Source organism: Bactrocera oleae, chromosome 2, assembly GCF_042242935.1.
Source record: "Bactrocera oleae isolate idBacOlea1 chromosome 2, idBacOlea1, whole genome shotgun sequence".
In the NCBI taxonomy this organism is placed as follows: domain Eukaryota; kingdom Metazoa; phylum Arthropoda; class Insecta; order Diptera; family Tephritidae; genus Bactrocera; species Bactrocera oleae.
The window spans coordinates 82,075,248-82,102,422 of NC_091536.1; the positions used below are offsets into that span (position 1 = coordinate 82,075,248).

Consider the following 27,175-nt stretch of genomic DNA (forward strand, 5'->3'; position numbering starts at 1 on the left):
GCTCACATGCCATACAAGGGTGTTTAGGCAAGAAATGTAATAATTGGGCTATATGTTGTGATGCCAGTAAGCCGAGGATTTAGAGTGGCGTTATATTGGAAGTGTCTGAGATGTTGTTCTTTTTCCGTTTGCGGTGATCGTCAACGTGTAATTTAATTTCCGAACCATTATCATTGGATTTTTCCGAAGTATTTCATTGGATTTGGTTTTTAAATGATGGGAACACTACTCCCAGCCCTACCATCACCCAAATTTAATCTAGAGGTGATTGGGCAGCGCGGCACATATGACTAGATGACCTATATAGCTACTCAACGCCAACGTCGAGGTTGACAACTTGGAACTTGAACGATCAGACACTTTACTGTGCTTGCTCTCTCCCACGACCAAGCAAACTTGAGTTGCCCCCGCGCGTTTAACCAATTTTGCTCCTTCTTAACATATGTCAAGACGTATTGAGAGTGTTACAGATCAGAATTTTGCCATTAATCGAGTGTGAGTATGAACTTTTACTAAAAATAAGCAGAATACGAGTGCTACCTCGTAGAACACTACCTTTATATGAGTGGACTACACGATCTCACTTATTGCGTGTTCCTGCTAAGGGTGGATGGAATAGCTTTATAATTTATTGTGATTAACAAAATATTTATTTCAGCCTACTATACCTACAACCAGTATAATATGAACAAATGGGAGAACAGTAAGAGAATATCTAAAAGACGTGCTATAAAACCTGAATACCGAAATTCTGTAGTATTTGGAGAATTTCCGTTTTTGTGAAGTTCTACTTTAATGTCAAACTTACATTTGGATGAACGCGTATTCACACTCCCAACATACCATAGTTATTAATTTTGTATAGAGGATGCTGGGCTATTATAGTTTGGAGCAGGAATGAAATTTCTTCTGTTTCTGATCAATAGGTAGTGCTTTCTTAAGCCAAATAATTCATATCATTTTGATATTTGTTATTTTTTTAGGTTTAATGCATAATACTTGATATATAAAATTTTAGCTAACTACTTATCTATAATTTTTCTTTTTTTTTACAATGGCAAGAGCAGAGCAAGCGAATCGGATGAAAAATGGCATTCCTGTTAATTAATGATGGTAGTAGTGTTGTTGTTCTTCATGATGAGGAGCCTCGTAGCTGGTGTGTGTGGCAACTTGGTGCTGAACTGGTACTGCAGCGTACTCGTGGGCAGCGTGGACGGGGGCATGATGATATTGCGCTGGAGCATGATGATACTGCACAGGCGCAGCAGCCAAAACTTTATGAGTTAGAGGTTCACGTTCTACGACAGCGTTGAAACCATTGATAGAGTCAGCGGTATATTTGACAGTGCGACGGAAACCATCAGCATCGTTCAACGAATATTCACCATGGACTACATCACCGTCGCGGCTTTCTGACTGGCTCTTGGAATCGCCGGAGACAGCATCCTGAACATCATAGGCGAAATTGTACTGAGGATGAGGATCATCGGGATACTGTTCGTGGGCAGCGTGTTGCTTTTGCAACAAATGCACTGTCTGTGCAACTGGTGCATGAGCAATGTGAGCTAGTTGTGCGGGTGCATGATACAAAGCGGCGGCCTCATGATGCTGATGATGCTCCAAGGGAATTCCATGTTGCTCCTGTACAGATATAATGCCGGCTTGAACAGCACCGATCAATAATGCAACAGCGATATACTGAAATCACAGATAAATTGCAAATTGCTTGTTTAAAAACGAAAAATTCCTCTACATAGCAACCATAACTGCCCGCCACACATATGTAAGTTATGCACTCACCTTGAATGCCATTTCGTGAATGTGAGCGCTATAACTGCAAAAAATTACAAAATTTGCGTATTGGTTTGTCCTCCCACTCCGAAGTGTGTGACTTGAATACTAATGAGTTGGAGTCGAGTGTTAGTTTTATACAAAAATTGAACGCACCGCTTGCAGGCCACGAAATTTAATGGAATATGGAATACTCGCCGGTAAACGGTATAAACGTTGTTTCACGTGGTTACGCTATAATACCCTTGGTATTGTCTTTTATCTTTTTTTCTAAGCCATTTATTATTTTATTATATTTTGTGTAAAAGTGCAAGTATTCGTCTTGCCTCACGCATACGAGTAAAAGCGAACGCGCGTCTGCATGATTTGCATTCTTCAATGGACACCAACACGATCGTTGGAAGCCCGTTGCTTTTTTAGAGTTTTTTCGTGTATGTGTGCTTATTGCCGCTGGCAGTAACACTGGTGGCGTAATAACCATAGCTGCCGGCCATACCACGCCCTTTCCACCAACGCACGATTGCCTTGTAGCTGGGATTTTTTGTTTTTGCTTTTAATTGTGAGCCCATATTGGTCGTGCGCTGGAAAATAAGCAAATGATTAAATAATAATAAAATGCTTATCCGCAATATATCTATGTACATGTATGTATGTATGTAAGTACATATGTCAATGTGTCTATACTTTAAAGTTTGACTGCGAACTTCAAAAAATTGCACGGCACTTTCGATAGTCTGTTCGGTGCGCTCTTTGCGGTTTTCCGGCACTTTGCCCACCTCATTCACTAAGCGTCCTCCGCTCCACACCCGCTTAGACTCTCAGTCGTTTTCTTGCTTCAAGTTCAACAATGTAACTGTTTATCATTTGCTATTACCGCATAACGAGTTGTAGCTGGTTTTTTGTTAAAATAATTAGCGAGCTTTTATTAAAGCTCACTTTTTTCCTACAACATTTTCATTTTATTTTTACAGCAAAGCGTTGCTACTTATTTATTATTGTTGCTGTTGCTGCTTAAATCTAATTTGGCACTTTATTGATACGAAATGTTGTTGTGATATTTTTGTTGTTGTTATTTTTGAAAAAATTTATACATACTTGAACATGCATAACTTTTTATTAAGCGCTTAAATACCTGTGAAGTTTGCAACTCTTGACCCACTTAGAGCGATGAGCCACGCGGTATTGTTTGGCTGCTTCTATTTGCTTAGTTAGGAAAATATAGATAGGATTACTAGAGCTTTGTTTTAAGGATTCAAAAAGAGTTTGAAACTGAAAGCTTTCGTTAAGTCGTTTAATCAAATTCTTCTAAGTCACCAACCGATTTTTTAATAAAAAGCTTATACTTGGTAAATAATATAGAAATACAAATTTTGAAAAAGCAAATATAATACATAGGTCTACAAAAGTTACTAGTATAATCTTCAAGTCATAATAAAACAAAAACCACACAAAATAACATGAACAAGTAAGGTAGTGCTAAGTTAGGGTGTAATCGAACGTTTTATATTCTCGCAATTTCAAATGATAAAAGCCGGGGACATATTTTCAGTTGTTGGCAAAACTTTATATTAAACAATTTTGCGTATGGACTCAACATGCCACCGAATAATCGGAAGTGATTATATTAGAGATATGAATGAGGTTTAGCCCAAGTTCTAGATACATTTTTTCCACATTCTGATTAAGAAAGCCGCTTAATGCCATTAAAATATCACTCATATTGACCAACATAAAATCGTGTACATTGGGCTTTCTGAAGGAATATCCGGATCGATTACATTAACTTTTGCTGTTAATCAAATATACTCGAGAATATGTTTTCAAGTAATTTTATCAATATAAATCACACATTGACCAACATATTCGGTACAGAGTTTGCTATAATAACGAAAATCATTATATGTAGTACGAGTTGGGGTAATTCGAGGACAAATTTCAAAATTTATTTTTATACGGAATTAGCTAAAGTCTATATAAAATTATATATAACTTCTTTTGGATATGTCACATATTGGCCGGTATATACGATATATTAAAAATGATACCGAATAATAATTCCGATGTTGGAATTAAAAATTAGTTTTTTATACTTTAATTCAAGCTGTTTGGCATTAAAAATAAAATTTTCAATTTTTAATTCAAGATGTTTGGGATCAAAAGTTTAAAATTAAAAATTATACTTTTTGATTTAAATGAACTCGAAAAACAGTCAATTCTAAAACAAAATCTTTTTTAATTCATAATTATATGCTTAAGATTGAAGTTTTTCTTTTTTATTTTTCATTCCGGTAGTTGAGATAAAAAATTAAAAATTAATTTGTAATCCGGTTTTTGGGATTAAATTCTTAAATTTTTATATATTAATCTGGTGTGGAGAATAAACATTTTTTTTACTTTTTAATTTTCAATTATTCTCTCATATCAAAACAGGGTTTTCCTAAAATCATTTAAATCATCCATTCGGTAACCCTCATTTCACTGAATGCTTTCCGGCACTCAAAAGTCCGTGTTTTTTGGAGCAAGTTGAATCCCTAAAACATTTCTGCAATACTTTCAACGATTCCGTAACAGTTGTTCCATTGGAACACACATAATTTGATGCAAGCTTGTTGTTCAATTTCTGTTTCCATGGTAAAAATTGCCAGTAAACTTATCGCGTTGATCTTGAATGATCAGTGAAAACTTTTCTCTGCAAATCTTTCAAGCATGTTCGGTGAACTTTAAAAGCCCTTTGAAATGGATTGCAGGTAGACATATTTATAAGGTATACATAACTCGGAGCAAGGTGAAAATAATAATTTATTTTTCTAACATATATAAAACACACAAATACATGCAAACAAAATAACTAAAATAAATACAGATAGGTATATGAATAGGTACAAAAGTCAGTACTGATAATATTGATAATCAGGAGCATCGTAAACTACTGCTGGTTCGTGACCGTAGTACACAACTGGAGCAACTGGCGATAACTTCACCAAAGGCTCACGGTTTACGACCGCATTAAAACCATTATGTGGATTAGCGGTATAATGGACTGTGCGTTTGAAACCATCAGCATCTATCACAGAGTAGTGGCCAAACAACACTTCGCCATCACGCTCTTCGTATTGGCTCTTAGCATTACAGCTTACTCTGTCATCAACGCCATAAGAGAATTTATATTGTGGATGAGGATCATATTTCACCACTTGATTACTGTAGTGATGTAGTGGTTCTAGTACTAACCTCCGGCACTAACAGTGCCCACAAGTACAAAATTCTATAACCAACTGAAATACTAAAACAAAATTATAAAGTAATTATTAAAATTTTCTTTTGCAATCCGAGTCACCATATACATATGTATACATAAGTACCATACATATGTATATGCGTACCTTTATTATGATTTTTCTTTGGTTTAGTGTTACGCTCAGTTGAACAAGCGAATGTTGAATGAATTAGTTGTCTGACATTTAATCTAATTTATAACTGAATTTGTTTGCATTTAGTAAGTAAAAATTCTTCAGTTACACCTTTAGAAAGGGCTACTCAACGTGAAACAAAATGCACTTAAATTCAGTACAGTTATTTTCATCAGCTGTCAAGGTTAAATGCTATCAATTTGGGCCTGACGGTTATTAAGCATTTTAGGTTGTACTTACAAGACAAATTATAAGAAGAATTACAAATATTTCGAGTGTGAATTCGTCATTTGTCATAGCAATAATGTCCATTTATGCTACCACCGCAAGTTCGCTTAGTTGTGTTACAACTTTTGGGTAGATATAATCAACCTTTGAGTAGATGTAATCAACTCTTGGGTTATTTTTGTACGAGCTTGTCGCCATGTACATAATTATTATTTAGAGAGACCTCAAAATGCTGTGTAATAGTCAGGAAATGTTAGGAAAAAGACTAATTTAGTTCAGCAACGAATGTTCCTTAAAATTATCGAAGTCCTTAGGTTCGATTCTTAGAAAATTATAAAAGCAATTACTTAATTCAGAGTTTATCAAGAGTTAAGGAATTGTTGAGTATAATTTTGAAATTGCTATCTGATTTTTTTGTTGATCTGATTGCTAATTTATCTAGAAGGGAAAGCTTGTTCCCCTTACACTTCACCACTTCGCTAGAAATTTGTGGGAGCATTTCTTCCATTTGTAGATATATTAATGTTATTCGACGAACATAGAGTCCTACAAGTATGAGATGCTTATTTATTAGCGAGGTATCTACATATTATATATGCAAGATTATGGGAATTGAGTTTATCTTATTGAGTGAGCCCTAACAATTAAGAATTTTATTTTTCTGACTCCTGTATTGTTTTTATCTATTAGTTTAGCTATATTAAAGGCAGCCAGTATAGTTTCCTCGGCTTTTGCATCAAACATAATTTAAATCGATTATAAGGTACCGTGAACCAGTGTCTGTCAATTCCACTCCGCACACAAATTTCGTTTCATTTGTTAAAAAAGCTTCTCTATACGGCCCCTGGAATAAATTTTCTTATTTGAGGTATGCAAACGAGAGTAACTAATTCAAATACCTGTTAGATTTGACAAATCCTTTATCCATATTTTTAAGTTAAGTTTCCTTCTAGTCTTTGCATTCTAATCGGTCTTCAGTAGACTACAGATAATTAATTATAGTAAGATAAACTGACATAGAATTAAGAAAATGTAACACGAAACATTGTTAACAAATAAAAAAGATTAATATATAAAATATCATTAAAATCACTCATACTCTTTACAAAGGTGAGCTTATGTATATCAATTATTTACACACCTATTCATGCCTGTCTAATAACGCATTTTCAAGTACACAAAATTTTAACCACAATTGCAGTGTCCAGTTCTTAATTAATTTAAGCCGCTCCCTTTTGAAATTAATCAAAAAGAATTCAATAAAACACTGCATAAAGAGGAAGTCATGCGGTGGTGTGAGTCGAATTGAAGCTTTAAGTTTGATTTTGTTTGAGTTTTTGAAAAAATTAAACTTTACTCAAGTTATATCTTCCTCTTCCTAATTGCCTTAAGTCTCACCAACTTTGGTATGAAAATTCGATTAAAGTTGTTCAGCGTTTACAAATTATGTTCAATAATAGGCATATTAAAGCCAATTAAAAGTAAATAATTGAGGCTTAGATTATACTTACACATACCGACTTGAACTAAAAGATATTTCAACAACAAAAACAAAACAAAAAAAAATATACCAACCATTAACAAGGCGGCTCTAAAGGTAATCTTATTACTGTTAATTGTTTTTCTAATTGCAAATAAAATACACATAATTAATATACAAGTAATTCACATATTATATTATAAAATAGTAGTAGTATGTGTATATATATACATACATGGTTGTATCGACATAAATCTTATTTACTTGACTACAGCGAGTTCCATTCTTAACCAATTTAGTAAATGCTTTTAAAAGCACTAGTACATACCTTTTAAAAGCGCTAGTACATACCATATGTTTAGTAGGTAGCAAGCCATGTATATAACTATACATATACATATTTACAAAGGCATATAGCTATGCCCAACTTTAATTATTATTTGTTTATAGGCTTCACTGGGCGGTCCAAATACCTTTTTATGGTTTCGTGTGAAGATAAACTCATAATTAATAGAAAAACAATAAATTATGATCACTACATTATACATTACATATGTACAAACATAGGTATAGGCTAAAAATAGTGAAGCTGTCAGCAGTGCATTTCATTTATAACTTTGATTATTTCTGCTATTGTTCAAATGTACTTATTTTCTAATAAATCCTTTTCACAGATAATAATTAGATGACAAAAGACAGTGTGTGGTACATATTACCCCACCTTTATGGATATAGGTATGTTTGCCCATGTTCATTATTAAATGGTGGTTCATATAGTGTTTTATTAAAATTATTATCAGTATTTGACAATTTCACTCTGCCCGATAATTTATTTTCACCTGCTAAAGAAGCTCCCCTATATAGCTGCTGGCACCTATTTATCTTCTGGAGGGATGTAGCTAATAGTAACGTTTGCAACTTATGGGGAGACCGGACAAATATTTGGGAGTTAGGTCCAATGGCTGATGCTGATATCACTTATAACGCTGCACATATTCTTTTGTGACACCAAAACTACTGCACTTAGACCTTATAAGTCGACAAAGCTCCTTGAAGATTATACATATCTGCTAAGGCGTTTTATTTCATTTCATCGACATGTCTGAAAGTGTGGGCTTTGAGGTGTTTAACGTTGAATTGATCTCACTGAGGCGTGTAATCATGAAGAAAGTGTTGTTTATACATCGTCTTCTTCTAAACAACTTCTAAAGCTGTCATCCGATAAGAGTCGTAATCTTATCGCGTGGACACCGATAACGCAATGACCAGTTAAAACCCACACAACTAGGGAAATCTTATGAGTCTAAAGTATCTTGCGACAGCGTTAAAACTAATTTTGGTCTAGCTTAACCAACTATCAGTTGAGCTCTGCGATTTGTGATTTTTTTACGTAGATTTTTGTGTTGAATTTCTTTTTGTGTCTCTGCATCCTGATCGGTCAATTGTGGCGTGGAAACTCTCTATTAGTAAATGATCTGTCAGTAGGGTGATGATAGTTCTCAGACTATAAATTAATGTAAACTAGCCTTCTGTCAGTGGGCTCGGCGTTCTGTGCAATATTTGCAGCTTTTTTTTCTTACAATTCACTACAAATAACCCAGGCACTCACGTAAAACACACCAGACGTTGTACTTTCATTTATGCTAAAAATAACTTTGCGAACCTAATATGTTTAAATTTTGTGTATTACGTACTAAATATAAAATGTTATTGTTTTCTAGATGTCAGTGCCACAATGTTGCAACATTCTGTAAGATAATGCTCTAATAATGCCTTTTCATTTTCATCAATAATTTACTGAGTTATTATTTTTATTATATTCATTAATTTTTAAAAATAAATCAACATATCAACCACCCTGTATATCTAGCGTGTATTATTAGCAATACAAATATACGAATTTGGGGCATAAAATGAAGCGTTAAAAATTTCGAACCGGAAATATGCGAATCACGTTGCCTTACTGCACCGAAAACCTGTAAATTAATAAAACATGTGTACATATGTACACGATTATATTAATAAATACAATAGCGTAAAAACATATGTATATACATATATATTTATTCAATAAATAAAAAATCTCACGAAATTCGTCGTATCGTCCATTCAATCGCATTTGTGTTTTAATGAGAACTTTTCGATTTCATTAGCCGAATATTGGTGGCATTAAGGCAGCAATTACTCCACCGCATGTTATCAACAGTGCTTCAACATATACACACATACATATGTACCATATATACATCTTTATATATATACAATTCCATATGCATACGGTGTTAAATGACGAGCGAATATTAGTATATATTCAACAATTAGGAAATTCCGTTTGCAAGAGGAATTTCAATGTCATGTTCGCGATACAATTTTCAACGCATTCGCTGGCAAATAGCCGGTCAATTTTTCAAACCATTCAATGTAAACACCACAAACGTGATTTGCGCTAAGTCTGCGCAACGCGTTCATGCGTCGTATGGCGTTGAAATTGTAGCGAGCATAATCGGTTAATGCAGTTAGTGCTCCGTTTATTGACTGGTTTCGTTCGTAAGCGCTGGCAGACAAGTGCTTGGCGCCAACAGCTAAATCAAATGGCCAAAATTACTAAATGGCTCAATTAAATAACTCATGTGGGCAAAGAATATGCAAACACACAAATGCGAATGACTACCCTGCAGGAAAGTCTAGAGTTAAGCGATTGGTTAAGTTTATTTTTTTTAGCAGCTGTGGTGAGTAGATTGATCTCATAGGAACGTTTGAGTCTTAGTTATTTAAATATTGTCCCAAGCGGTAAATTAATTGTTGACTCATCATTACTTTGGCATGATTTAAATAAACTAATAATTTCATTGAAACAACCGTATCATGAAAATAGTAAAGCGTAACGAAATTCGTTAAATTTTTGCATCGAGATCTATATGTTTATCGTTACGGTTAGCAGTGGTATAAACGTATTTTCACATTTCAATACGAAAATCAAAATTTGGAAAATATTTAACTTCTTAACCCATGAGATTATTGCAATTGCAATTGCAAGACTAATTTTCGAACAACGTGTTCTATCGTCTAAAATAAGAAAAGTTTTTAAATGTGAGGGCAACTCATCATGTAAAATATAATGCTCATAAACACTAAAATTTTTGATGCCGTTTTGCCTAGGAATTAGTGTGCTTTCATTTTTTGTATGGTTGCCAAATATCTTATATATAATTAAGGCTCCCGTTGATTTTCAAATATTATGACTTTTAAGTAAACTATAAATATGTGAATAATATTTAAAACATAAGACTTGTAATTAAAATATAAAATAACAAGGAAACCCAAAAAAATGTAATCATATATATAGTCACAAAAATCTGTTCAATTCAAAGCAACAATAAAGCTTAATGCTACACCTGCCCATTATCTTGAAAAATTTTGAAATATTATTAAATATTAACATTTTGTTTTCATTATTCCTATTGGGTTTGTAAATAAATCGGCAAGCACGCGTTTGGTATACAAACAACACGAACTTGTAATGACGTTCGTTGATGATTCGGTAAAATGTTTTACCCGGCAAGGCTTATTCCGGCTTTTGTCTCGTAATCCACGCTGTTATCACGGATATAGTTCATACATTTAAAGAACTGTGAACGACCATATGGTCAAGCTCTCGCTCAATGACGCGTTTAGAAATTTGTGTAATTGAATCGAAAAATGCCCCGCGGTTTTCAATTAACATATTTCCTCTTTCTGCCTGTAATTACATTTTGGTCTAGTCGAAAATAGACAGGTTGAAATTTCTACGCACTTCTAAGACATCTGTTCAAAGTTGGATTAAAATAATTTAATAACAACTCTGTGCAACATATTATGTAAGTATTTGTATGCATATGTATGTGCACTTCAAAATAGGCTTGAATGGGCGTTTTTAGAATTATCGTTTATTAATAAAAGTCGGAAAAAAAGATTGTTGTGTTAAGTTGTTACAATTAAGGAAATTATGTTGTCTTAATGTTTATTATACAAGTGCCAACATTTGACATGTGGTCACAAAACTTTGTGAAACCGCGATTTTGCAGCTTTGGGTTGAAGTCTTATTAAGAGATTATAAAGTCATTGTAGAATCGTGCTTTTCAGTTATAAGCTGACACATGCAATGCAGTACTTACATTTAACTGGTATAAACAAATAGATAATCCCAATTACTGATGGTAGAGATTTGACAAGGAAAGAATTTGTAATTATTTAACTTTAAGTGTTCTCTCAAATATCTGCTCTATTTTCATAAACCTGTCAAATATTAATGTTAAGCATTATTTGTATTTTGTCATATACCAATAATATAATCCTAAAAATCGACTCTGGATCTCATTTTGGTAAGTGGATAGTGAAAGTCATTCATGCAATTCACTTTGATATAAGACGGAGCTTGAATTGATAAAAAGTTTGCTTTATTAAAATAAATACATTTGTTTTCTCTACAATACTCAAAATAACAACACATAATACTTTTATAGTTCCTCAAGGTTTATTATCGGAATAAATAGCAATACTGAATATATACATTAAACACAATTCACTAATATAAGGATATTATGTCATATTTCTGGTCACTCGAATGGCAATGAATTAATGATGGTATTGTACAGCAGGAGATGAGTAGGCAGCATAATGTGCGGCTGGTGCTGAGTAATGACCCGCAGGGGCGGCATAGTGAGCCACTGGAGCCGCATAATGAGCTACGGGGGCAACGGTCTTGACCACTGCAGGGGCTGAGTAGTGAGCGACTGGAGAGGAGTAATGAGTAACTGGAGCGGAGTAGTGCGCAACTGGAGCAGCGTAATGGGTAACTGGGGCAACTGTCTTTACAACTGGAGCCACGGCAACAGTTTTTACAAGAGGTTCACGGCTCACGACGGCATTGAAACCATTCACGTCATCCGAAGTGTATTGAACTGTGCGTTTGTAACCATCAGCATCAATGAGGGAGTATTCACCATGAACCACATCACCATCACGTTCCTCCACTTGACTCTTGGAATCACCGGTCAGTTTGTCCTCAACGCCATAAGAGTATTTGTATTGAGGATGATGATCGTATTCCTCCGATTTAACAACGACCTTTTGAGCTAAAGCTACAGGTGCTGAGTGCACGGCGACGGCTGGTGCGGCGTGGTATACTGGGGCAACTGGTACATAGCCAGCGCTGGCAACGGCGACGAAGGCGAGTGCGAATACAAACTGAAAAAAAAACAAATATAATTAATAAAGAATTAGAGCAGCCAATTTTAATGGTAACCGAAAATTCAAATTACCTTGAATGCCATTTTCGAAAATATGTTTAATAGTGCTTGAACTCAGGTAGGTTCTTTGTGGCTGTGACAGCTAGAAGTGACTGATATGAAGTATCCGTCAGCGGACCAATTTATAGTCCACACCTGTTCAGCTAATCATTGAAAATTTCTTTTGTTCAAATCTGGTTTATTAACCGCCCAATTTTCTGTACTAAAACAATACGAAACTGGCACAATATGCGTATGTATCCGTTTAATCTGCTCAACATTATAAAATAAATGAAAGTTAATCGTTTATTCGGAAAGGTAAGGCCACACACGCATTTGATGAAATACTCTTATTCACATGTGTGTGTATTTTTACATGTGAGCACTCATTTCAGGTATATAATTTAATAATTTTACATAGTAACAATTTTTGAAAACTATGAAAATGTGACACTTTGCATTTTCACTTTAGTATATTTCCATATGTATGAAAAAATATGTACAGTCTGAGTAAATTGTATATTTTTTGCTTATAATGCACTTACTGCTACTTATACAGTGCTGCTACTGAAACATTGAACATGTTTGAAACAAATATCCAAACGAGTTTGTAGAAAACCTTTCTCATGCCGTAACGTCAATAACAGCGAATAAGGAATAACAGAAGATAAGGAAAGGTAATCTCACTTTTTATTCGAGGTGTTTACCTTAAAGTTCAACGGATATACGTCGAAATTCAATCGTAGGGCGGAGGGAAAGACTTTAATCGGGTTTATATGCATAGGTTATCATAAATATAATATAAATAACTTGATGCGATTCAAACTGGAGTCCTTGGGAAAGTATGCCTGTTCATAACTGAACCGAAACTGATTAATATTAGGCGAGATATTATAAAATGTATTTTATTCTTTACGGATTACCCAAAGCTTTACGGAGTTTTTTGATATATTTATATAGCTTATGAGATATTTTCGTTAAATCAAAAAATTATGACAACAGACGCCCTCATTTGTGGGATCAAATCAAATCAAGTCTGATTTTGGTTTTTATTTTTGTATTTAACTAGTACGAGCATACTTCATTTCACAGAAATTTCAATTGGTGAATGGGGGCCGTGCAAACACAAGTGATTGAAGAAACGTGACATTAATCGGGACTGATTTTATAAATATGTATAATACATATATGGCCAAGGACTGTCAGCAGTATTTCTATAAAATATTTTTATTGTAATAATAAATAGTTGAACACGATACCTACATACTTGTATATTAAGTTTACCACGAAGTTTGTAATGCCCAGGAAGAAATGTTAGAAACCCTATAAAGTAATATGTACATATAACATACATATGTATACAAGATCAGAGCGAACTGAGTCGCTTTAGCCGTGTCTATTTGTCTGTTCGTCAATATACACGCGAACTAGTGCCTCAGTTTGTGAGATATCGATCAGAAATTTTGTACACGTGCTTTTCTCCCCAGGAAGTTACTTATTTGTCGGAACCGCCAATATCGGACTACTATAGGATAAAGCTTTCATACAAACTGATCGTAAAAAAAAAAGTTCTTGTATGGAAAACTTTTTTATTTGAAACAATATCTTTAAAATATAACAAGTAATTCTAAACATATAATATACATATACATACATACTATTGTATATATTACTGAAGTTTAATTTCAATTTCAGAATATAAATGTGTGGTTTGAAAGGTTTTAAAAAGTGAGTGCAAAAACACCCTGTAAAAAATTTAATGCGTAAATCAACAAAACACTCACATATGAATATTTGCGAAATTTCTAGAAATGACATCGAGCTGTCTACAGAAAACGTTATAAACGTAAAATTGTATTACATAGATGATAAAAAAAGCTTTTCAATTGAATTTATTTAACAATTTAATAATGAGCTTGTCACCGCTCACTTTTAAAATAAATTTCATATCCCACAAGATACTTGCCTGATTTGAATTCAGTTCATGACAAATTTATGGCTTTTTCTTCTTCTTCAAGAGTTTCAAAGTGAGTTTTGTGACATCTCGTCTTATATGTGAGGTGTGTCAATGGTATTAACGATGGCATGTGGGTGGCAAAATATACACTTTCTCCTAGTCCCCATATATCGATTATGAGGATCTCTGTCCTTACAATTTACTTTATAACGAATATATTGGTTAGAATATGAAATATCCCATTAAAATAGATTGCACTTAGTATAATGTGATTTGGTCCCAATACTGTATGATAAAAGTACCATAGTTCACCTAACGAGTGCACTGGATTCAAAATTATGCTTATTAGCGACTGTTGAATTTTCTGGAAACAAATTTTATAATAAATTTTTGAGTTTTTATGTTTTGAATTTGGTCCACATTTCATATCATAAAGTTCAATTGTATACCAAAACGTATTAATCATATTTCGTAATATGAAACAAAGTTTTTAATAAGTTTTCATTTTTCATTTAATATCGGAAAAATCAAGATTTTCATAAATAAAAATAACATCTGATAAAACAGTCTAAAGAATGGTATATATACTTCCGCGAATTCTTTAATGGTGGTATTTGACTACAGCAGGAGCGGCATAGGATGTGTAATGGGCGGCTGGAGCGGCATAGTGAGCCACTGGCGCAGCGTAATGAGCTACGGGGGCAACGGTCTTGACCACTGTAGGCGCTGAGTAGTGAGCAACTGGAGCGGAGTAGTGAGCAACTGGAGCAGCGTAATGGGCAACTGGGGCAACTGTCTTTACAAGAGGTTCACGGTTCACGATGGCGTTAAAACCATTGATGGGATCAGCAGAGTACTGAACAGTGCGTTTGTAACCATCAGCGTCAATGAGGGAGTATTCACCATGAACCACATCACCATCACGTTCCTCTACTTGACTCTTGGAATCACCGGTGAGTTTGTCATCAACACCATAAGAGAATTTGTATTGAGGATGAGGATTGTATTCCTCCGATTTCACAACAACCTTTTGAGCAACGGCCACAGGTGCTGAGTGCACGGCGACAGCTGGTGCGGTGTGGTATACGGGCGCAACTGGTACATAGCCTGCGCTAGCAACGGCGACGAAAGCGAATGCGAATACAAACTGAAAAGATACAAATTGATTGTGTTAAAATTGACAAACAATTAGATCTGATTATTTTAGTCCTAAGCGAGTGTCAATTTACCTTGAATGCCATTTTTGGAAATTTTTTGTATAGTTTCTTAGGGTTCTTTCTTATAGCGAACGCAAGTAGTGAATGATACCAAATATTAGTTCGCAAATCATTTTATACCGTACACCAATTCAGATATTGGACAAGAGTTACTTTTTCACTTGCCGAATATAACGGAAAATTAACATTGTACATACAAATATGTGTTATATATATAAATAGATAAAAGCATAATGACGGTTATGAGCGTATTAACTTTTTCACTCACACTCTTTGAAATGGCACAATTAATTGAATAGCAGTAGTATATACTACAATAAAAAATCTTGGTCGGCTATAAGTAAAAACAAGAAGATAGTTTAAAAATGTTAGTTATTTGAATATGTATGAGAAGGTCGTCTAGCTTTGATTGAAGTATGTCCGATATAAAAAAAATATATTTGAAAGTGATTGTAGCCCCTAAGAATGGTATCATTGCAGTCCTATCCAAAAAAAAGATTATGGAACTAGTCGACAAATTGAAGTATGGTATTATTTATTGAATTCAGAAAATTTATATTTATCACTTTACAATTATTGATAAAAGTATGTAATAACTAGTATTATAACAAGAAAAAACATTAACATCGATTGCACCGAAGCTATCATATCCTTCACAAATACAAAAGATTCCATACAAGATTTTCATACGTCAGTTTGTGTTGTAGCTACATGCTTTAGTGGTCCGATATCGACGAGCTTTGACCAGCTTTTTGGGGAGAAAAAAGGACGTGCGCAAAATATCAGATCGATGACTAAAAAAAAGGGAGGACTAAAACGCGTATTCACAAACATATGGACGGAAAGACAGACGGACACGGCCAAATCGACTCAGTTCGTCAAGCTAATCATTTATAAGTATATATACACATGTATGTACATATATATTTTATAGGGTTTCCGGCACTTAATTCTGGGTGTTACAAACGTCGTGGCAAACTTAATAAACTCCCTTTAGTGTATAAAACTTTATTGATGCTTTGAAATTCGATGACGGGTGTTAGAATCGGGGCATTGTCATAGTGGAAGAGCATTTCGTTGCGTCAAATGATTTTTCTGTAATTCGGACTACTTCAGACGGTCTATATAGATCACACGTTCAGAATTCCAAAAAACTGCGGTTTTCGGATTCTGCTTCTGATCTGAGGTTCCGCGTGTGAAGTCCACTGTTTCGAGTGATACTTAGCGTCTCTTAATCTCTGAGCTGCACCAGTGGATTCATGTTTCGTCGACGATTACGAAACGATGCAGAAACCAGGTTACGGTTGCTACCGAAAGAGAAGAGTCAAGAGTCTTCGCTTTTCTGACAGCCGTCTGTTAACTGCCTTATGACTTAATTTTTTAATTTTGGTTAGACAGTATTTTCTGCTACAACGCATGATTCCGTTTCATAAGTATCATTTGTTCATCTTTAGCTAGATAACCTTCCTTAAAAATCTGTGGGAGGCACTTTCGAATGTTCTTTGACTAGAAACGAACTTGGAAGAGCTTATCGTGGTCTTGGTATACTCATACCAATTTAGTGCCACTACTATAAACTTGACTTGACTTGGACTTTTCTCACTAAATCCCCATGATCGTACACAGTACATTTGAGTACCAATGAATGTAATTTGTAATGTATACAAATATCCCACAAAATTTTAAATAACTTAGGTATATTTCTATTGATATTATAAATTTTATTAACTTAACTGTTTCATCAACATAAATAAGTACATATTATATATATACTCGTAGGTACAAGAACAATCATTTATACAATCACTGATTTTAATCGCTATTAAGTAATTTTATATAGCCTTTATAGGTTTTAGTGATGATATTTAACCACTGTGGGTGCGGCATATGATGCGTAGTGGGCAGCTGGAGCGGCGTAGTGAGCCACTGGGGCAGCATAATGAGCTAGGGGAGCAACGGTCTTGACCACTGTAGGCGCTGAGTAGTGAGCGACTGGAGCGGAGTAGTGCGCAACTGGAGCAGCGTAATGGGCAACTGGTGCAACAGATTTTACAAGAGGTTCACGGTTCACGACGGCGTTAAAACCATTGATGGGATCAGCAGAGTATTGAACTGTGCGTTTGTAACCATCAGAGTCAATTAGAGAGTATTCACCATGAACCACATCACCATCACGTTCCTCCATTTGACTCTTGGAATCACCGGTGAGTTTGTCATCAACACCATAAGAGAATTTGTATTCAGGATGAGGATCGTATTCCTCCGATTTCACAACAACCTTTTGAGAAACGGCCACAGGTGCTGAGTGCACGGCGACAGCTGGTGCGGCGTGGTATACGGGCGCAACTGGTACATAACCAGCGCTGGCTACGGCGACGAAGGCAAGTGCGAATACAAGCTGGAAAGATTAAAGTATAATTTATTATTAGAAGAAATCATTAAGTGGAATATTTCGGTCCTTGTACCTTGAATGCCATATTTTGAAAATGTGGTCTCGTAAAGAATGAAGTAGTTCTGTATTGCAGTGATAACACGAAGTGAATGATATAAAATATGAATTTGCGGCCAATTTTATACTATTCAACTGTTAAGGAATTTCCTTAATATTCAGCAAAATTAATAAAAAAATTATGCATTTCAACATTTATATGTATGATATGTGAATATACTGAAATACGCAGAATAGTGAGTGAGACACATGTTGAAATTATACCTTGACAGGTCAGTTCACTCTATTAGCGCGCTTAAAAACAAAAAATGAGCGTTCACTTGTTGCAACAATAAGCTTATCAAAGCGGTTTTGCCAAAAAGAGTATGGTACCATTGCTGGGGTGCGCGAGCATGCGTAATCAACATATTTGTACACATACATATCTTTTGTATGATAATTCATATATGTATATGTATGTAGTCTTGTATACATAGAAGTGGCAATAAGCGTTTGTGTTGTATTAAAGGCGTACCAATTAAAAATAAGACAAGGACAATTTCAGGAACTTTGTGTGATTTTTTTTATTTAATTCAATAATTGAAGATTTTATGCTCAAGTTTTTGAGTCAGTACAAGTTTGTAAGCATGGAGACTAATATATTTACTTGTACGACGAACTCGCCACATTGAAATTTTTTCCAGAAATTCTTGAAAATATTATATCTTGTAATTGCATTTAAACTCATTTTAGGCGTGATATTTTAAGACGGAGATCATATCATGCAAAAAACTTGAACATCTCTGAATATCTTCCCATCTATGATAGTGGACTATCGGTAGATCATGCTTTAATATCCAGGGAGTCCTATTAGAGATTGATATTAAAATGTTTGCAAGTTTCTTAAGATCGAATGTACACAGCGCGCACTCGTCCTTTCTAAAAAATTTTGATGCACAGATATCCCTACTTGTTGTGTTGCTTAAGCCGTCACTTCGTTAAGACACCAATTACTATTATTTTTGGGGGCGCGGCAGTAGTCTAATTTCGCTTACTTGCAATAGTAAAATCCTCCTTTCAGCAAGATATCTCAATTTTCATTCAAGATAATGATTGCCTGGACAAACGGTCGTACAATAACAAGAAGGCTTTGAAAAAAGGGTGGACTGCTTGCACAAGAGCAGAAAATAGAACAATGCTTATTACAATAATTTTACATAAAGCTTTCCGTAAATCATCATATGTATGAAAAAGTTTTGTTTGAATTGCGGTATATACCTTTAATCCCTGAACACGTAGACCACTGTGTCGCGGAGTTTACTTTTGGTGGTTCCTTGCTCCATATCCAAGTAGCTGTGGGGCAGTGAGTTTTTTCAAGAAATTATTATAGTTCAGCGGATGGTTTAAGGAGAAGTTTTCTGTTAGGAGCTCTCTAAGTACAGTTTCAGGCTACTAGACCACTGCAGTGTTTTTCAAGCAGAGGTGATATGAATATTGCCTTTTAGAAAGCTATAAAAGCCTACTGAACTCTTTTCGTTTATTAAGATTCATCTTATCGCAATTGTAGCTCTTATTAACCAGTAGGCACGCCAAAAGTTGTATGGAGGAAAGTAAGGTGGAAGCATTTAGATACTTACTTTCTTCTCCACTGTCCAGTTTCCTCTCTAGACTGAGTATGAAACATCATAGGAGTTACATCTTCGGAGATCTAGGTGAATTCGATGGAATTGATATTAGCACCTCAACATATATGTGACAGGCTCTAAGCGCTGTACAGATTTATAGGATATATAATCTTTGTTATTACAAAGGACCGACTATTTCAGTTGTGCAAGTTGGATCCTTCATGGGCATTTTCGCAAGGATTAGTATCTACACCTAACCTAACTTAAAATAAAATTTAATAAAATTACTGAAATGAATGAAATAAGATATGGATTTATATTACACCATTTATCAACTTAACATTTTGATCGATATTAACATGCATACATAAATTAATAACAAGAAGAGATACATTCATATTTGTTTATTTCTATGGGTAATATTCGAAGTTTATACTAGTCTTTAGTGATGATATTTGACGACTGCTGGAGCGGCATAAGAAGTGTAATGGGCAGCTGGAGCGGCATAGTGAGCCACTGGGGCAACTGTCTTGACCACTGCGGGGGCTGAGTAGTGAGCAACTGGAGCCGAGTAGTGAGCAACTGGAGCGGAGTAGTGCGCAACTGGAGCAGCGTAATGGGCAACTGGGGCAACAGTTTTAACAACTGGAGCCACGGCAACAGCTTTTACGAGAGGTTCACGGCTCACGACGGCATTGAAACCATTCACGTCATCCGAAGTGTATTGAACAGTGCGTTTGTAACCATCAGCGTCAATGAGGGAGTATTCACCATGAACCACGTCACCATCACGTTCCTCCACTTGACTCTTGGAATCACCGGTGAGTTTGTCATCAACGCCATAAGAGTATTTGTATTGAGGATGAGGATCGTATTCCTCCGATTTCACCACAATCTTTTGAGCAACAGCCACAGGTGCTGCGTGCACAGCGACGGCTGGTGCGGCGTGGTATACTGGGGCAACTGGTACATAGCCAGCGCTGGCAACGGCGACAAAGGCGAATCCGAATACAAACTGCAAAGACAAAAACTCAATTTAATGTTATTGGCAGCAATTGGATCAGGTTACTTTAATCTCAAACAGTCACTAAAATTACCTTGAGTGCCATTTTTTAAAAGTGTGGTTGGTTCTTTATCACAACAAATGCAAGAAGTGAATGATAGAAAACGAGACTTGCCGTCTATTTTATACTACACCTGTTGGTATTTTTTTATTGGAGCGAAAATGGTATAATTGTGCCTTGGCAGGTCAGTTCACTTTATCAAAGCATTTAGTACGCTTGATACAAGTTTACAAAATTTCGCATACACAGGTAATGACGTGCGAAAATATTAAAAATATGAATATATGCTTGACTCATAATTAAATACATAACTACATACGAACATGTGTGGATGCATATAAATTGTTTGAAGTTTTTCAGTTTGATATTACTACAATTAGTAACGGTTAAATTTATAACAAATACTGAAGGGTAAAATTTGGACGGAACCATATATTTAAAAATAGCGCGATTTTAAAGAATTTAAGGAGTGTAAAGTATTTGAAATATTTAAGATGTGAATGTAGTGAGCGATAGGGAACTGAAGAGCTTGTGTTCGGCATATGCCGAGTTAGGCAAGATTAGAAAAAAATTATAATATGACAAGCGTTGTATTTCTTAATTTAAATCAATGAATAATCTCACATAGTGATTAAAGATATGAAATTTATGGAGGGATTGGAATTGCTTCATTTGGTAAATCAAGCGTAGTGAAGACTTGGCCCAATTTTGAACACCTTGAAATAATGTGAGATAGCAGATGAGCTGAAAATCGTATAGCATTTGAAAGATAAATATATATTTTATACTCTCGGGCGGGCTCAAATAGTAGCTTTAAAGAATGTAATGTCCCAACTAAAAATTGTCGAAATCGGAACACAACTGCTCAAGGCCCTTAGAGACCAAATATGTGTACCACACTGCATATGTCTCCTTTTTTACCGAAAATACTATAATACTACCCATAGTCCCCATATATATACTATATGTTACATGAATTTCATTGTTTTGGTGGCCTTTATACCGTATATATCGGTCAATATGTTAAATATCTTAGCAAAATTAAATGAAAATATAATATTGGATATAATATAGTTTAATGCAGAAAATATGTGAAATCGGTCCATAAATTACCTCAGCTACCATATACTATATAAAATGATTTCTTTATTCCATCAGACTTCATGCTGAATATGTCGGTCAATGTGTGAGTTATATTCATAAAATTGCGTAAAAAAATGTTTTGGAGTATAAGTATACACTTTAGTAATGCAATCGCTCTAGACCTGGTGGACATTTAATTTTTATAAAAAGATCACGGACACAAAGGAAAATATAGTAATAAAAGTAAGTGAGTATGTGACATATAATATAAATTAATAATTTACCAAATATGAATGTAATTCATTCACCGTTTCCTAGATTAATGAATGTTGATTTCTTACGAAATATTTTTATACCCTGAACAGGGTATGTGAAGGAGTTCCATGGGTCTCACGATCAATATTTTTTTATTATCTTATTTAATTCTATAACATCTCTAGAATATTGTCCCAAATGTTCAAGTTGATCCGAGAATATTCTTAAAGATACAGCCTTATAAATTTGCGCGCCTGAGGTCACTTAAAACTTTTAACGTTTCTCGAAACAGTGTCTTCAAAGTCGGTTGTCAAGATTTCCCGCGAACTACTCACACGATCTTATGAAATTATACACAGGTCTTCGAGATATAATATACAACGTCTCGTTCAATTACAAACATTAAAAAAACAAAAACATCGAGAAATTTTCACCGAAACTTGAATTTCTTTGTAAAAATGTCTGCCAAAAATACAATTTTTTAGTTTTTCCTTTGCCCAATACCTAGTTTATGGTCTTAATATAATCAGTTATTTTTTCTTGTTACTTCATATGATCCTCTAAGAAATTGTGTTGTCAATACGGAGGCACCTATTTTCTGAGGGCCTGTCGGAAATGACGTCGAAATGGGCGAGTTTTGAATATTTTTTTTCTGAAATTTTGACAAAAAATTTGCAATTTATGTATCTGTGTAAAAGTTTGAATAAAATATTTAATTTTTTATATGAAACAAAATTATTAAAAAAGGGCCGTTTATTTGCTCGAGATAACCTATTGAGTTTGCCACAAAGTTTGTAGCACCCAGAAAGACACATCGGAGACCATATAAAATATGATCAGTGTAACGAACTGAGTTGATTTAGCCATGTCCACCTGTCTGTATGACTGTATGTAAGCGAACATGTTTCTCAATTTTTGGAATATCGATTTAAAATTTTGCTCACGTGTTTTTTTTTGTACCCAAGCAAATGCTTATTTGTGGTAATGGCCAACATCGGACCAACGTAGCATATAGCTATCATACAAACTGAACGATTGAAATCAAGTTATTGTATGTAAACTTTTTTATTTGACTGATCAACATCAAGTTTTTATACTTATACTATAACTTTTCATTTGTGAAGCGTATCATAGCTCCTGTGCAGCCGACGCGTTAGCGTTTTTTCTTGTTTTTTATAGTTCCATCCGTAACAGTAAATTCGGACGTTCACTGCAAATGTCGTCCATAGTATCAATTTGTTATTATTAGAACAGTTGACTCGCTAACTGCTATGTACGTGTAAAGTTTAAGTCTAACTTTAATTTTGGTTGCACGCTCTCATACAAAAGATATGAAACTCCAGAAAGCGTAGTCTGTATCGCAATAAGATTAACAACTTTTTGGTAATCCAGCCTTCAACATTCCATATATGTCAATTCCAACTTTACTTAGTCTGGCAAAAATGGGTACTAAAATAGTTAATTTCGTTCAAAATGTGTCAATGTTTTTAAGTTTGAAGATTTGTTACAATAATTGAATTACTTTGACAGCAAACCCAGCGCCTCAAATAGAATATCCAGAAGATTTTAATATTTTATTCTCAACTGGTAATGGTTATGGAGAAATCCAAATAACAACAGAGCTTTGGCTTAATAACATCAAAACATTTAGGCAATTAGTTAAATTGTTTGATTAACAATGTATATGGAGTTCCGTGAGACTGTTGTAGAGTCTTAAAAGTTATTTTTCAATAATCAAGAGTGTATGGATGTATTGTTTTATAAAATCAATGCCAATACTAACAGGACCTTTTTCTTGCGGGCGAATATCTAATATTAAGTTAATTATCGAAAGTTTTATGAACATTAATAACGTTAGTCATTATTACCATTCGAGTTTTACTTTACATTTCAGTTCCAGTTACTTTAAAAAATTTCAAAATAGAAATGAATCTCATTGAATTGTCAGTAACATCGACTTGAAACCCTGTAATGCTTATGAAATTCTATATTTGTGCATTAAAACATCATATTTAAATGAAATAAGGAGTCCAAAGGAATGCCATCCTGGGAGTGAATATTGTTTTTTTTTTACTAATCCACAGTTATAACCTGAATGTAGCACAGCTCATATTTAAAACGATTTTGTTTTACTTTATAGAGTTTTTTTATTTAAATAACTTTTTGGTGGTGAAATAAATGTCAATAAATATATGTATGTGCCGATATTGAATAACAAATGATAACGCATTCAATCAATATAATTCGAATTTTTAACATTTCATAGGCTTTAATGATGGTATTTGATGACTGCTGGAGCGGCATAAGATGCGTAATGGGCAGCTGGAGCGGCGTAGTGAGCCACTGGGGCAGCATAATGAGCTAGAGGGGCAACAGTCTTGACCACTGTAGGCGTTGAGTAGTGAGCGACTGGAGCGGAGTAATGAGCAACTGGAGCGGAGTAGTGCGCAACTGGAGCAGCGTAATGGGCAACTGGGGCAACAGTCTTTACAACTGGAGCCACGGCAACGGATTTCACAAGAGGTTCACGGCTCACGACGGCGTTAAAACCATTGATGGGATCAGCAGAGTACTGAACAGTGCGTTTGTAACCATCAGCGTCAATGAGGGAGTATTCACCATGAACCACATCACCATCACGTGCCTCTACTTGACTCTTGGAATCACCGGTGAGTTTGTCATCGACGCCATAAGAGAATTGGTATTGAGGATGAGGATCGTATTCCTCCGATTTCACAACAACCTTTTGAGCTAAAGCCACAGGCGCTGAGTGAACGGTGACGGCTGGTGCGGCGTGGTATACGGGCGCAACTGGTACATAGCCTGCGCTAGCAACGGCGACGAAAGCGAGTGCGAATACAAACTGTAAAGAGAAATATTCAATTTATTGATATTGGATCAGGTTGGCAAAATTACCTTAAATGCCATATTTTTGAAACGTTGGTTCTTTATCACAGCGAATGCAAGAAGTGAATGATGCCAAATATGAATTGAAAAATCTTTTTATACTTTTTGCAATGCGTTCAGTTAGCTATGTAGTTATACCAATGAAAAAAGACTGTAGCTTTGATTATGCTTAACATAAACCGTGTTAATTGAGAGTTTTATGAACATTATTATATATCGTTCATATGTGCGTAAGTGTGTTCGTTGCATTTCGATGTAGCGGCATTCCTGCAGTGAAATAAATTAGTTATAAATGAATTTACAATTATTATCAAGTGTGAACTTAACACACCAACTTCTTCGATCTTCTATTCAATCTCACAGCTGGTTATTGTGTACGGTAATACCCTAAGCCACGTCTCATACAATATTGAATACCAAATTGATTTCAGTAAGAAATTCTAATAAAATTTACCCATATCATAACTGCAAATCTTTCGAGAACATTTTTACCACGAAAAAATAAAAATAATAGTTTCTTACTAAATTGTGCAAATTTTGCAAAACCTGAAACATTTTTTGGAAGTATGTCACTAAAATCATTTGCGAAAAAACTGTTTTCGTAGTTCCCTTTCAGTAGTTGATTAGTTGGCGCCAGAGTTGAATATTTACTAAAAACAAAATTTATGTATTGTAGCAAGGCTAGGCTTAAGCCAAGGAATGAAGAAAAGATAATCGTAGCAATGTCTAGGGCAGAATATCTGAGTATTAAAAAAAAGACTAATAAATCTAAATAATTTCCTGGTAAACTACAATAAATATTTTTTTTTTGTCGCAACTCTTTTAAAAAGTTTTCCTTCAGATTTTTAAGTCTCTCTATCAGAGTTGGAATTTTTTTAATTAAAAAGGTTTAGAATTAATAGTTAAAACTTTTTTTTAGAACTAAGAATTGATGAATTATAAATTGTTCTAGAGTATTGACGATGATGGTGCTGCGCGAGCTCTAGTTCAATAAGTATCGAACTACGCTAGCATATGACTACCATACAAGCTGAACGATCTGAATCAAATGTTTGTATGGAAAGTTGGTTTTAAACTTTTTGTTTTAATTTTTCAATTCGGTATTTGGGATCAAAAATTTCAAAATTATTTTGAAAAAAGATTTTCTGCATTACAAAATAAAAAAACTGAAATGTCAATGTGTAGATAATTTGTTTTAATATAAGAACTGGCAAATTAATATTTGTGCATCAGTGATTTAATTACTTTTAGTTGTCAGCTTTAAAATCATTGTTTTCCGTTGATATTTAACTGTGTTAGATACCAAGATTGCAATTTCCCGTATTCGTATTTAAAAGAGTGTTACATAGTACATATATACATACAAGGTATGTGCACATCTCCAGATTTACACACATATAGTTATGTATGTATAATTTTTATGGTTTTAGTTTCTTATTATTAGCTCTAAATAGTTTCGACGTATTGAAAAAGAGAGTATGTTAGCCCTTTGACTGAATGCAGCTGAGCGGGTTTTACCAAATGAAATATATTAGAGAGCAAAAAACTCACACCAAATTTTCAAGACCAAATTTAAGCGTTGTACTACTATAAAAGTGTCAGCGAATTGACGAATATGTATCATTCACTTCTTGTCTTCGCATTCGCGAAGAACTCAACTAATAATCACGATATGGCTTTCAAGGTGAGTTTAATCACAAAACCGTTAAGCAGCGGGACCTCAATACATGTATGTATATATGAATGGTTAATCATTCAATTTGCTTTTGCAGTTTGTATTCGCACTAGCTTTCGTTGCCGTAGCCAACGCTGGTTATGTACCAGTTGCCCCAGTATACCACACCGCACCAGCCGTCGCCGTTCACGCAGCACCTGTGGCCCTAGCTCAAAAGGTCGTTGTTAAATCGGAGGAATACGATCCTCATCCTCAATACCAATTCTCTTATGGCGTCGATGACAAACTCACCGGTGATTCAAAGAGTCAAGTGGAGGTACGTGATGGAGATGTGGTTCATGGTGAATACTCCCTCATTGACGCTGATGGTTACAAACGCACTGTTCAGTACACTTCGGATGACGTGAATGGTTTCAATGCCGTCGTGAGCCGTGAACCTCTTGTAAAATCTGTTGCTGTGGCTCCAGTTGTAAAGGCAGTTGCCCCAGTTGCCCACTACGCCGCACCAGTTGCTCATTACTCCGCTCCAGTCACTCACTACTCAGCCCCCGCAGTGGTCAAGACTGTTGCCCCCGTAGCTCACTATGCTGCTCCAGTGGCTCACTACGCCGCTCCAGCTGCCCATTACGCATCCTATGCCGCTCCTGCTGTAGTTAAGTACCATCATTAATTCGAAGATACGTGAATTATGATTTAAAATAGACGAGTACTTGACCGATCAACGAATTGTTAATAATTTTATTCTAATTTATTTCGACGTTAAATAAAAAATAATCAACACGTGTATA

General features: G+C 34.9%; 6 protein-coding genes across 6 annotated transcripts; 1 reads left to right on the forward strand and 5 right to left on the reverse strand.

Moving 5' to 3' along the window:
* Positions 1 to 967: 967 nt before the first annotated feature.
* On the reverse strand, positions 968 to 12,284 carry LOC118680665 (uncharacterized). The gene is made up of 5 exons (XM_070109075.1): positions 12,210 to 12,284; positions 11,526 to 12,135; positions 4,722 to 5,017; positions 1,801 to 1,899; positions 968 to 1,698 (listed from the first exon to the last, which is right to left on the reverse strand). The coding sequence occupies exons 1-5, from the start codon at positions 12,219 to 12,221 to the stop codon at positions 1,105 to 1,107; spliced, it is 1,611 nt and encodes a 536-aa protein (XP_069965176.1). The 5' UTR covers positions 12,222 to 12,284; the 3' UTR covers positions 968 to 1,104.
* A 2,374-nt stretch (positions 12,285 to 14,658) lies between these two features.
* Positions 14,659 to 15,425, reverse strand: LOC106623086 (larval cuticle protein A2B). The gene is made up of 2 exons (XM_036361570.2): positions 15,363 to 15,425; positions 14,659 to 15,280 (listed from the first exon to the last, which is right to left on the reverse strand). The coding sequence occupies exons 1-2, from the start codon at positions 15,372 to 15,374 to the stop codon at positions 14,735 to 14,737; spliced, it is 558 nt and encodes a 185-aa protein (XP_036217463.2). The 5' UTR covers positions 15,375 to 15,425; the 3' UTR covers positions 14,659 to 14,734.
* Positions 15,426 to 17,062: 1,637 nt separating this feature from the next.
* LOC106623091 (larval cuticle protein A2B-like) lies at positions 17,063 to 17,892 on the reverse strand. Its single transcript, XM_014242479.3, has 2 exons — positions 17,816 to 17,892; positions 17,063 to 17,748 (listed from the first exon to the last, which is right to left on the reverse strand). Exons 1-2 carry the CDS (start codon positions 17,825 to 17,827, stop codon positions 17,203 to 17,205), a joined length of 558 nt encoding a protein of 185 aa, XP_014097954.3. The 5' UTR covers positions 17,828 to 17,892; the 3' UTR covers positions 17,063 to 17,202.
* A 1,828-nt stretch (positions 17,893 to 19,720) lies between these two features.
* Positions 19,721 to 20,545, reverse strand: LOC106623085 (larval cuticle protein A2B). Its single transcript, XM_036361513.2, has 2 exons — positions 20,501 to 20,545; positions 19,721 to 20,418 (listed from the first exon to the last, which is right to left on the reverse strand). Exons 1-2 carry the CDS (start codon positions 20,510 to 20,512, stop codon positions 19,846 to 19,848), a joined length of 585 nt encoding a protein of 194 aa, XP_036217406.2. The 5' UTR covers positions 20,513 to 20,545; the 3' UTR covers positions 19,721 to 19,845.
* A 3,407-nt stretch (positions 20,546 to 23,952) lies between these two features.
* Positions 23,953 to 24,860, reverse strand: LOC106623090 (larval cuticle protein A2B-like). Its single transcript, XM_014242477.3, has 2 exons — positions 24,722 to 24,860; positions 23,953 to 24,668 (listed from the first exon to the last, which is right to left on the reverse strand). The coding sequence occupies exons 1-2, from the start codon at positions 24,731 to 24,733 to the stop codon at positions 24,075 to 24,077; spliced, it is 606 nt and encodes a 201-aa protein (XP_014097952.3). The 5' UTR covers positions 24,734 to 24,860; the 3' UTR covers positions 23,953 to 24,074.
* Positions 24,861 to 26,369: 1,509 nt separating this feature from the next.
* LOC106623089 (larval cuticle protein A2B) lies at positions 26,370 to 27,175 on the forward strand. The gene is made up of 2 exons (XM_014242476.3): positions 26,370 to 26,396; positions 26,485 to 27,175. Exons 1-2 carry the CDS (start codon positions 26,385 to 26,387, stop codon positions 27,055 to 27,057), a joined length of 585 nt encoding a protein of 194 aa, XP_014097951.3. The 5' UTR covers positions 26,370 to 26,384; the 3' UTR covers positions 27,058 to 27,175.

Coding starts and splice junctions, on each gene's coding strand:
- LOC118680665 (XM_070109075.1), bottom strand. Junction 5,018..11,525: donor TGCTGTACAATACCATCATT/AATTCATTGCCA, acceptor GCCGGAGGTTAG/TACTAGAACCACTACATCAC. Junction 1,699..1,800: donor TTCACGAAATGGCATTCAAG/GTGAGTGCATAA, acceptor CTGTGATTTCAG/TATATCGCTGTTGCATTATT.